Below are 12,017 nucleotides of genomic sequence, written 5' to 3'. Positions count from 1 at the left end.
TCGCCTTCTGACTCTACACTTCATGGTGATTGGTCCGGCCAGTTTTAGGAGCATCTATCCTCGAGCCTTATGGAGGGTAACTCGACCCACCCTGGCAGAGAATTAAATTCGTTGCTGTGGGTTGTCTAGCGCGGCTAGGCTACCTCAGACTATCATTTGTGTATAGAAACTTACAGATCAAAGAGTGTCTATAAAGGCACAAAGCATTTAGTCGCAGGTATCAGGAACTGAATGATGTAGTGTTTTACTTTATGATTGAAATAGCTTGTCAAGATCTACAAATTGTTTCAAATTTACCTTCAGTTTTTACATGTGTGTAGTAATCCTGACCACCTGAGCTGACACGCTGTTAAGGAAGAAGGTTCCGTTGTTCCACTGCCTTGTAAATGTGTAAAATTTACACATAAAAAATACATAAAAGTTCCACCAAGCCAAACTCCACTGAAGCTGCTGACTCATATTTAATTGCACAGTGTCTAATGTCAGTGTAGATAATGGATGGATGGAGTTTTCTTTTTTATAATCTTGGATTACCAAATGTGTCAGACAGAAAACATCTGCAATCCAGTGGCCCTTAAATGCCTTTAAAAAACCATTTCCACTCAGGGATCAATCCAGTATTTCTGATTCAGATACCTTAACTTAAACCCAATGCTAACCTTAAACCCAAAACCAGTGTCTACCAAAGTGTCCTCACCTTACATCAGTGGTCTGAGCCCTGGATCGATCGTAAGAAACATACATGTACACACACATGCACACGCAAACCCCCCGTCTCTGGCTACATTCATTCACCAGCGCTCACATTTGTCTCATTAGCTAAATGTCTTCCCTAAATGGTAGTTCAGCTGAATAAGTGACATTTCATAATGAGGATGTAGAATATCCTGTAGAGATATCATGCCCTAGTGTGTGTGCGCTCTGAGTGTTGCTCGGTGGAGGTTTCATGAGTCGGATGCATCCTGGCGTGGACTCGGCCGCTGCCTCCCTCCTGTTTGTCGTTTTTTGCGCCTCCTTGTCGCACCGTCTGACAGCGCCGTGCAGCTCTGAATTCATCCGGGCAGCAAACGGCGACGCCAAACCGACGCTCACCTGGCCTCGTGTTGTGTGCCTGTAACAATGTAGAGGCAGCGAGTAGAGCAGGGGTGTCAAACATGAGGCCCACGGGCCAAAAGCGGTCCTCCTGAGGGTCCAGTCCGGCCCTCAGAGTGTAGAAATTACAGAGAAGACATTAAGTGGAAACAGTAAATTTGAAATATATCATAAAGTAAAAACATTTTGTTGTTCTTTTGTAATTTTGTGTCTCATTTTTGTAATATTTTGTTTTGTTTTTGTTGGTTGTTTTGTCTGACTTTTGTCATTTGTCTCATGTTTTTGCTGTTTTGTTTCTTGCTTTTGTCGTTTTGTGTTTTTTGTCTTGTGTCGTTTGTCTCATTTTTTGGCATTTTATTTCTTGCTTTTGCCATATTGCTTCTTGTCTGTCATTTTGTGTCTCATTTTTGTAATATTTTGTCTTGTTTTTGTCAGACTTTTAACATTTGTCTCACATTTTTGTTGTTGTTTCCTTTTTGTCTCACTTGTGTTTTTTTATCTCATTTTTGTCATTTTGTGTTTTGCTTTATTCATTGTTTTGTGTATCGTTTTTGTCGTTTTGTGTTGTTTTTTTGCCTCGCTTGTGCTGGTTGTCTTTTTTTGTCATTTTGTGTTTTACTTTATTCGTTGTTTTTGTTGTTTCGTGTTTTTTGTCTCGCTTTTGTTTGACCATGTTTTTGTCATTTTGTGATTAGCTTTTGTCATTTTTTGTCTTGCTTGTTCCATTTGTGTAATTTCGTGTCTCATTTATGTCGTTTTGTGTCGCTTTGTAACTTTTTTTGTCTAATTTTTTACCTCTTTTTGTCACTTTGTTTCTCGCTTTTGTCGTTTTGTGTCTTGTTTGTGTCATTTGTGAAATTTTTTTTGTCTCGTTTTTGTCATTTGTCCATTTTTTGGTCACTTTGTAACTTTTTTTAATCAAATTTTTGGTCTCTTTTCTGTTTTGTTTCATGTCATTTGTCGTTTTGTCATTTTGCGTCTCATTTTTGTAATATTTTGTCTTGTTTTTGTTGTTTTTGTCATTTCAGTCATAAAATAAAATACTCTATTATTCAGTTCCAGATACCTGAGTGTAAATGTTTTGTTCCTTTGTAGACACTCTGTTATCTGTAAGTTGTAAATGATAAACTGAGGCTGAATGTTGTTGAAGCTGAACTTATTTTTCTTAAGAAAGCTCAGGGTGTTCATAGTGTTTTTCAAAAAGATAATTCCATAAATGTGAAAATTTCAAAATGTACTTTTTTTGCAGTAAAACAAAGGAAAATTGGGCTGAATGTGGAACCTGAACTGAGATGAGATCATCTGTAGTGTCAAATAAAGTTTCTCATCCAGCTGTAAAAACAGGTTAACGGTTACATTCAGTCTTTGTGCTTTGTGTTTTGGCCGATGCCCCAGATGAACACCGCTCAGAGAATCTTTACATTCTTAAGGATAAATCTGTCTGTTGAATCTCATTTTTATAAATTAGGAGGTCTGGGGACACTAGCAGTTTTCTAGAGAGTCACAGTTGTTGGAAAAGAAAACTAAAGGAAAAAGTAAATTGTTCCCCAAACGATCCATTAAACTCCCGTTTAATGAAATGCTTTCCGCTTTACATTATATCTCTAAACAGATGATCTGGTTATGCTGCTGGTTTATTTAAAACCTGCTAAACTATGCTGCAGGAACTCCTGTGGCATAATTTGATCATCAGTCACAGGAATTATGATCAAATACTGTGCCCTAAGTCTTAATAAACCAGTAACAATCTTTTAAATGCTTCAATTAGGTAGCATTTAATCAATGGACGAACTCTAAATGAGGAACTACCAAGGAGTAAGGCTGGAAACATGTGCAGCTTCTGCCAGATGACAGACTGCATTTTAGATTAGGTCTCGGGAAAAATCGACTTTGCTGCTTTATCGCACAAAAGAAGAACGGTGTAAGACCTTGGACTTACACAGAGAGAAAGCTGTCAGAGTCTGTGGATAACACGACGATTCTGAGGCAGAAATAGGAAGAGAAACATTCTTTTGGAGAAAAAAACAAACTTACAGGGCTAATTTTGAACTCCTAAAACTACCGGTATCAGAGGTGTGAGAAAAAGCTGCCGTTTATTTTTGTTCATGAGCTCGGCTGTTTACTCCAAAGTGTTGCGTGCAGATTCAATGCACATCCACGGCAGCACATTTAATATGGAGTTCTTCCATAAATCTTCTAGACAGAAGGACACCAGAAGACTGAGCAGCCACCGTCTTGTGGTATTTACTCTTTAGTGTAGAACAGTATGTTTGTGTGTGTTTACTGCTTAAATGGCTGCTACAGTTTCTGCCTCGTTCTGTTTTTCTGAAGCCTAATCCACTGTCTGGCTCTGCTCAGGTTACTGAGCTCCTCTCATGGGACACTCCAGCCTCTCATTGAAATCCGACTGCATATTTTTTGTGTCTCTTGTCGTCTCTGCTTTCTCTTTATTTGCACATTTCCATATCAGTTTAATCTCTGCCCTCTCTTCAGCTCCCTTCCTTTCTTTCCTGTCGGTACGTCTTGTGAATGGCCTGTTTCTACCGGCTACCGCTCTTTGTTTTACTGTTAGTACCTCCTCTGTCCGTCCTCTGTCTTCGGTTGCTTGTTAACCCTCCACGACTCATTTCTCCGGCGTCTGTTTACCTCAGTTGCCTTGTTCTTGCCTTCACCTCTCTTTTAAGCTCTTTGATTTCTTTCTAAAGTAGCCCATGTGCACACACTCCAGCAGCAGGTCCTCGGTTTACAGCATCCTCGACCTACAGCGTTTAGTGGTTACGCAACCATCTCCCATAATTTTATCAAGAAAGTCCAGTTCCATTATTCTTACGTGCAGCGTTTGCAACATTCAAACAAATCTCCATGGAAGTGACATTAGATGTACACTCGGAAAAGGGCGAAACATCAATGAACATCAGCCGGTTCTAATGATTTTACCACTTGGTTAGCGTAGATGAGCGACATAGATACTTATGTACAGTACAGGGGGTCCTCGGTTTATGATGTCCTAGACCTACAGTGTTTTGTCGTTACTTCGTTTTGCTACATTCGCTAACTTTTTGTTCTTCATTACGGCTCCCAAGCGTAAGTCAGTAGTTTGGTTTCCATTACAGTTTTTCGCAAAATAAAAGCGATATTTCTAAAATTTCGACAAAGTATATTTGCGCTTTGAACGTGTTTCCATTGAAGGCTGGTCTGGGCAGAAGCATCGTAACTCTCGTAAAATATCATCCCGCGAGATTTCACTGCAGGAAGATGGACGCCCAAAATCACCTTATAACACTCTGCATTCTTCTGCTGTTTGCTGTCTAGTATGGCAGTGATGTTTTTCTCAAGAATAATGGCAAGAAAAGTCTCTGTCTCCTCTTCTGTCCACATGTACCACGCCATGTTTACTCTGAGAGAACTGGTCATGTGACCACCCAGATAGCAAATTATGGGTGAATCAATGTTGAATCTATGTTGAGACCTAACGTAGAAATTATACAGAAAGCGCAAGGTTGATAAAATGTTGAGTCAACGTTTGCTTTTCAACCATAAATCACACTTTACCCAGATAGCAAAAGATGTTAAATCAATGTTGAATTCAGGTTAAGAAGGTTGAATTGTGGTTACGGTTGAAGATTGACGGTTGGATCAACGTTGATTCAACATTTTGTCAACATTGAAGTTTGTGTTTAAAAGATGCCATTGAATCTACGTTGTATTTTGGTTTAATTAAAATGTTTGACAGGTCAATGTTTAATTAATGTTGAATCTATGTTTGCAAACATGTAATCTATGTAAGCAAACGTTGACTCAACATTTTATCAACCTTGCGCTTTCTGTATAATTTCTACGTTAGGTCTCAACATAGATTCAACATTGATTCACCCATAGTTTGCTATCTGACCAGGTACGTCACGTCCGGTGACGTATAATTGCGGAAAAAGTGTTTCCATTGCGCTTTTGCGATATTTTTCAATATCGAAAAACCACCTCATGAGAGCGTAAAAACTTTTTAGCAATGTTTTAGTCCTTTTTCGAAATCCAGGTGTTTCCATTACCAGTTTTTTATTGCACTATTTACATTTTGCGCATATCTAAGGGTAATGGAAACACAGCTACTGTCTCTTTGTGTCTCTTGTTGCCTCTCTTGTGCCGCTGCTTTCTCTTTATTTGCACATTTCCACATCAGTTTAATCTCTGCCCTCTCTTCAGCTCCCTTCCTTTCTTCTTTCCTGTCGGTACGTCTCATGAATGGATTGTTCCTGCCATCCACCGCTCTTTGTTTCACCGTTAGTGCCTCTGCTGTCCGTCTGTTTTTATTACCCTGTCTCCGTGGCGTCCGTGAGGTTTTATCATCTCCCTCTTGCGTTCTCCGGCCTCCCATCTCTCTCCCAGAGTGTTGTTCACCAGATCTTGGCTCCTTGATGTTGTTTGCTAATAATGATGCTTCAGTGCCTCGGGTGGCCGGTCCTTCTCTACGCTGAGAGTCTGTATGGAAGTCGTTATCCAGCTGTGTTGCTGGAATCTAGAAGATGGACGTGGGGTGGCTGGGATTCTGTACTTAGTTTATTTCATTTCATTGAGACAATGGTTTAAAGGTCTCTTTGTGTTTGGCTTAAGGGACATCTTCTCACGGTGTGTTTCAGGTTACAGGTTAGTTTGTGTGTGTGTGGTAGAAAAGGCTAATAATAATAACAGAACAGGACTTTTTCAGTCTTCCCCTGGGCAACAGCAAAGTGTATCCATTTGTCACTCCCTCATGTATAATTCAGATCCGGTTGCAACGTTCCCGATTTCTTTCCAAGACTTTCTGCTCACCAGATTGAGGCTTAGCGTCGGTTTGGTTGTTCTTCCTCTCTCCCCCACTAAGCAGCAGTTTCTCCAACCTGTTTTTTCGGAAGGCTTCAGCTCCACGGCGTCGGTTTTCTTCTGTTGTTCTTCAGCCCTCTGAAAATGTCAGAAGTCCTCGGATGAAAGACGGCCGATCATTTCCACAGCCTCTGAGAGACAGCCTTGGCCTCACTTAGCCTAGCTTAGCTGAGTTAGCATGCGGGTTCACTTAAGGGTATCTAACATGCGGCCTGTGGATCAAAAACGACCCTCCAGACTTCAGAGGTTCAATCTGACAGAATCCCACAGAACGACTTAGGAAAGTGTAAAAATTACAGAGAAGACAATAACTGCAGATAATTGTAAATTAGTAAAACTGTAAATTTGGAATAATTTCCAGACCATGACAAGTTGTTTAGATCATAAAGTAAAATACTAGATTGCTAGTAGTGTTTCTTTTGTCATTTTGTGCCTCATTTTTGTAATATTTAGTTTTGTTTTTGTTGTTTTTTATCTTTTTTTCTGTCTGACTTTTGTCGTTTTTGTTTTATTTCATGTCATTTGTCTCATTTTTTGTCATTTAGTTTTGCACTTTTGCTATATTGTGTCTCGTTTTTGTCCTTTTGGTTCTTGTTTTTCTCATATTTTGTCTTGATTTTGTTGTTTTGTTTATCTTATTTTGTCTGACTTTTGTTGTTTGTTTCTCATTTTTGCCATTTTGTGTTTCCTTTTTGTTTCATTTTTGTCTCATTTTTGTCGTTTGTCTAATTTTTTTGTCGCTTTTTGGCTTTTTTGTCAAATTCTTTGTCTATTTTTTGTTTTGTTTTATGTTTTGTCTCATTTTTTGTCATTTTGTTTCTCGCTTTTGCCATTTTGTCTCTTTAGAATGTACTTTTTTTTTGCACTAAAACAGCAAATATTTGGAGTGGTGGTTATTTCTGGGTTATTATTCTGTGATTTTTCTGCTCACTGCAGATCAAACTGGGCTGAGTTTGATCTGCAGTGAGCTAAGATGAGTTTGACTCCTCCGGTTTAGAAGCACAGAGCAGCACAAACCCAATGGAGGACGATTAGTGGCCTCTGATAGGTTTAGAGCTCTGTGATTGTGTGAGTGATGATGTCAGTGTAAATTTAATGATAATGACACGGAAGCAGATGGTAATTATTGTGAGGGGCTGTTTGTTGGTGCATGTGTGGATTTTTACTTTTTTTTTTTTTTACAGCCAAAGACTAACAAACATCCCTCCTTAAATGATTTATCTTTCTGCCAGTCACATAGCTGACATACATCCTCGTAGAACCCGATCTGATAACTCGTTGTTTCATCCTTTCTCTTCTCTCTTTTGTCCAGTGTCTCTCCAGGACATCACCATGAGGAAGGCCTTCAGGAGTTCTACTATTCAGGACCAGCAGCTGTTCGACCGCACGTCTCTGCCCGTCCCGCTGCAGGAAACCTTCCACACCTGCGAGCAGCCGCCACCTCTCAACATCCTCACGCCGTACAGGTCAGAATCCAGCCCGGCTCATCACCTCCGACGTGTTGAACGGGACTTTGAAGCAAATAAAACATCTCCGTCATGCTCGGTTTAGAATAGCGTTACTTGAAAAGATGGTTTTTACCTCGCTGACATGTTTCAACCACATCTGCAGTCTTCCTAAAAAAACTAAGCAAATTTATTTTATTTAACCCTCCTGTTTTCTTTAAAAGTATTGCTTCCTTGTCTGAAAAAAATCCAAAAATCCAGCAAAAAAAAATCCCCAAATTTCAGAAAATTTGCAAAATCTTAAGGAAGAAAATTCCAATAATTCTTTAAAAGTTTCCCTTAAAAATTTTACTTTAATCCCCCAAATTTGGCAAGAAAATTCTTATAAATATTTACTGAGTTTATTTGCCAAAACGGACAACTCCATTTCTATAAATTTTCAGAAAACTTACTTTTTTATTGTTTACTTGAGATAATATCAATCAAACTAAAGCTGAGTGGATTTGACTCAGTAGAAAAATACATGACAAAATAGAGAAAAAATAAATCATTGTTGTTATTATTATCTCAAGTAAACAATAACAAAGTAAGTTTTCTGAAAATGTATAAAATAGGAGTTATCTGTTTTTGCAAATACACTCTTTATTTTCAAAAAATGAGTTTTGTCACTGGATTTTGGTTGATTTTGTTGTTGCTGTATTTTGGTTGATTTTTTTTTCACTGGATTTTGGTTGATTTTTATTTTTTTTTGTTGCTTAATTTTTTTTTTTGTCAGTGGATTTTGGTTGATTTTTTTTTTTTTGTGAATGTTCTTAAGAAACATTCACTCTTAAAATTTCTTTGTTTCCACCAAAAATTGTTCAAAAACTTAATTTAAGAACTGAACAGCATTTTTACAGTGCCTGCAGGTGTTAAAGGGAAAAAAAATGTGGGTTTACATGCTACAGATATTTCCCTTCTTGCATTTTAAATTTATTTCTCCCATTTGCTCTGTGGAAACACAATCTGCAGTTCAGCCAAAAAGCAGCTGTAGGTATACTGCGGTATCTGTTTATAGCAAAGGGTTAATTTCTTAGCAGATGTGTGTGATTTTATTGAAATATCACCATTTTTAGCTCAGACGGAGTTCTTTCTCCAATCATCCAATCAGAAAGCTGAAATTCCAACAATATTTTCTGTTTTTCTGGTTTCATGCTTTGTTTATTTGTATTTTTAAGATAACTTTCCTTTCAGACATGTTCAAATCCACAGGGTTAATAGCAGGAGTCAGACTGCGCCGACCTTCACGTGCATTTTTCTGTTTTCAGAGGAGTGGAAAACATCAACGCACCGGTATTTTTATGTTTTCCATTTTAACACGTTGTATTTTATTGATGCGTTCCAGAGACTGATTGCAGCCCACCGCGTCAACACAGAGTGCAGAAATAGCCGTGAATTACAGCTTCTATTTGGCCCTTTCGCTTGCATTGCAGTGCTGCCCGCCGTTAGAAAAGCTTTTACTGAACGAGACGGTGATGCTCAAACAGAAAAAACCTTCTCAGCTCGGATAGTCGCAGCCTCAAATAAACGGGAAAGCTGACGTGAGTTTACGGCTGAATATATTTAGCATCTGGAGATGTGCTCTTCTAGCAGACTTCTTTCTCCAGCACCAGGCTCCTCTCTTGGTTCTTGATGTTGAGGGAGTCGGGTTTAGATGAATAGCCCATAAAAAGCTCTGCCGGCCAGCTCTCCCACCCTTTTATTTCACGACCTTCTCAGTCTGCTGCTCTCTCCTCCTATGTTTTTATTCTCCTCGTTTTTTTTATTTTTTATCCCCCTGCAGCATCTTATCTGACCCTTCAGTGTCTTTCCTCCTGAGCAGACCGGCTGGAAAAGGTCACAGGCCAAACACAATCTTTTTGTTCGGTGTGTTCCTGTTGACACTCGTGCGCCGTGAGGATTCGGGCGCAGATGTAGACGGTGATATGGCAGCCCGTTGTTGGAGGGTTTTTAACCTGTGGGCCTCAGACAGATGTGGGAGTCTTCCTCGCTCACTTCCTTTCTCTAAAGTTTTAATACTGCCGAACACCGTGACTCATTGCTTATTGTTTACTTACAAGGACAAAGCGTGTCTGTGGGGGACCAAAGAATGAACCGCTGTAAGAAGAAAACAGAATAATAACTTGTGTCTTCTCAAAGTATTTTTAAGTCACTGATGTGATCTGACAGAAAGATTTAGAAAAGTTAGTTAATCTGCATGTTGCATACAAACGAACATGGACTAAACTTAGAATCATTTTATTTTAGGGAGAGCAGTAAGTGGTTTGTTAATGATGCACATGAGGAAATCTGCGTCTTCATCCCTCAGAATGAACGGCAGAACGACGGCGATGCTTTAAATCAGGACAGCTGGCAAAGATGAAGTCAATAAATAGTTCCGTCTAATAAAAATGCAAACGTGGAATTGAGTTGTTTTGACAGTTGTCTCCCTCAACACGAATGACAAAAAAAAAGGATGATATGAAGTTCTTGGGGAACGAATACTTGGCAAAGTCATGAAAAATTTAAAATAAAAAAGTAAAACGTTTAGTTCCAGAGTGTGCAGGTTCCCCAGTCAGTAACATGAACCCAACCAATAAAGCAGCTTTAAGCACACAGTGTGGTTTAGGGTCCTGTATGACGGAAAAAGTTGAGTTGATCTAACTGTTGTCTCAGTTAACTGGTTCACTGTATGGCTTTGGAAATGTCAGTAATCTATAATAAGTTCCATCAGCTCATTTTGATGTGCTCAGAGTTGAGAATCAGAAATCCAGAGATGTGTACCTCATTATTATTATTATTATTATTATTATCATTATTATTGTTCTTATGAATCTGCCAAGGAGTTCTGTGACTATCAGTGCTGGTTTGTCCGTCCGTCTGTCTGTTCCTGTTACTCAAAAACTGACGGATTTGGATGAATTTGGCCAAATTTTTAGATAACTCGTCAGTTTAAATTGAATTAAGGCTTAAATTTTGCATAATTACTCCACCGAGAAACGCAACAGAGTTATGTGACTGTCGCTGTCTGTCCGTCTGTCTGTTAGCAACATTACTCAAAAACAGACTAATGGATTTGGATGAAATTTTCAGGGAAGGTCAGAAATGACACAAAGACCAAGTGATTAGATTTTGGCAGTGATGCAGCTTATAGTCTGGATCCACTGATTTGTTAAAGATTTCTGTATCATTGCCAGATAGCAGCACGGCGTCACTGTAACCATGACAACAAGTGAACACTACATCAGCTGCCATGATTGTGATCCGACTACAAATCCACCGCTGAGGACTTATCAGGACTGATCCGTCCCATCAATCCCATCCACCCGCTACATATTTAGGTCACATGATTCGGTATCCGTACATAACGTACACATGCTTAACACACGCCTGTGCAAGATAATCTTTTTATTGAAGATTTAATTCGCTAGAAAAGCACAGACTGAGTACTGCTCTCTGGATGCTTTTCATGCTGTTATTATTATGAATAATAATAATAATAATAACTGACAGTTGTTGCAATTGTGCTCTTAACAGGATTTAAACAATCTGTTGTTTTAGTTTCTGCTGATTGTATTTTTTTTTATTTTTCATTTATGACAGTGATATTAACCAGAACAAATATTTTTTTATAAAACAGCGCACAAGCACAGAAAATCCACAAATTAAAAACATATATGCAATGCAGCACATTCTCTTCATTTTTGCTCGGAATCCAAATGAATTCATCTTTCATCCGGAGCTGAACGCATGATTACAATTACCACGGGTGATGATTTCATTCTTCTGATTCATAATTTAAAATGCTGTATTTCGATCTCTCGGGCTGCTCTTCTATCTCTAGTCTCTTGTTTCTCCTCTTTTTCTGTCTTCCTCCTCTCATCCCACTAAAGGCTCCCTGGGACTCCTCCTCAGGCTGTTTTTCCTCAGATCCACACAAACGCTCACCTCAAATGTTCACAAGCACCAGGCATAATAATTTACACAAACTCTCCTTATCCAGTCGTTGGGTTCTGTTTTCCTCCCTTTGTTGTGCTGCATATCATTAAACTTTCCGCTCGTGCCTTTTGAAGCTTCGCCTTTTCATGTCCTCTGTTCTCTCTCTTGTCAGTGTCGAAGCCAAATAGCTGCTCTTTGGGTGAAGGCAGCTGCACGTCCTGTACATTCAAATATTCAGGTCAGGGCCACTGAAGAGTCAGGATTCACCCGGGTATTTCTTGCTTTTACATGACAGTAGCACATTTTTGGACGAGCTAAAAGTCACATTTATGCAGATTACTGGAGATGAAATGAAATAAAAACCCAGCAGTGCAGACAGCAGATGAACGTTCGACCACTTTTTTTCCTTTTGACAGAGAGTGCAGTGCACCCAGAGCTTTTTCAGTTTTTATTTCTGTTGGTGGAGCCTCCAAGTTGTAGGAAATCGTCAGCAGATTTCTGATTTGTCTGCAGTGTCTCCTCAGATGTTGGGTTCGGGTGCATGAACTTGGTCTTTCCAGCATTAAGGAAGAGTCCAATCTGTCTTGTTTCTCACTCTACCTAATGCAGAAGATCTTCTGCTAATGTCATCTCCAAATGCAAGTTCAGGGAGGACTTCTTCAGGGT

General features: G+C 39.1%; 1 protein-coding gene across 4 annotated transcripts in view; it reads left to right on the top strand.

The window, feature by feature from the left end:
- wasf1 (WASP family member 1) overlaps positions 1 to 12,017 on the top strand; it is a 118,279-nt gene that overhangs the window by 66,801 nt on the left and 39,461 nt on the right. For all 4 annotated transcript variants that reach the window (XM_051960826.1, XM_051960823.1, XM_051960825.1 and 1 more), the window contains exon 4: positions 7,262 to 7,415. In XM_051960826.1, the coding sequence (XP_051816786.1) occupies positions 7,262 to 7,415 (154 nt within the window). The remainder of the gene's footprint in view (positions 1 to 7,261; positions 7,416 to 12,017) is intronic.

The sequence above is a fragment of the Acanthochromis polyacanthus genome, chromosome 16 (assembly GCF_021347895.1).
Source record: "Acanthochromis polyacanthus isolate Apoly-LR-REF ecotype Palm Island chromosome 16, KAUST_Apoly_ChrSc, whole genome shotgun sequence".
Taxonomy (NCBI): Eukaryota; Metazoa; Chordata; class Actinopteri; family Pomacentridae; genus Acanthochromis; species Acanthochromis polyacanthus.
This window is presented reverse-complemented; position numbering and strand designations above follow the sequence as displayed.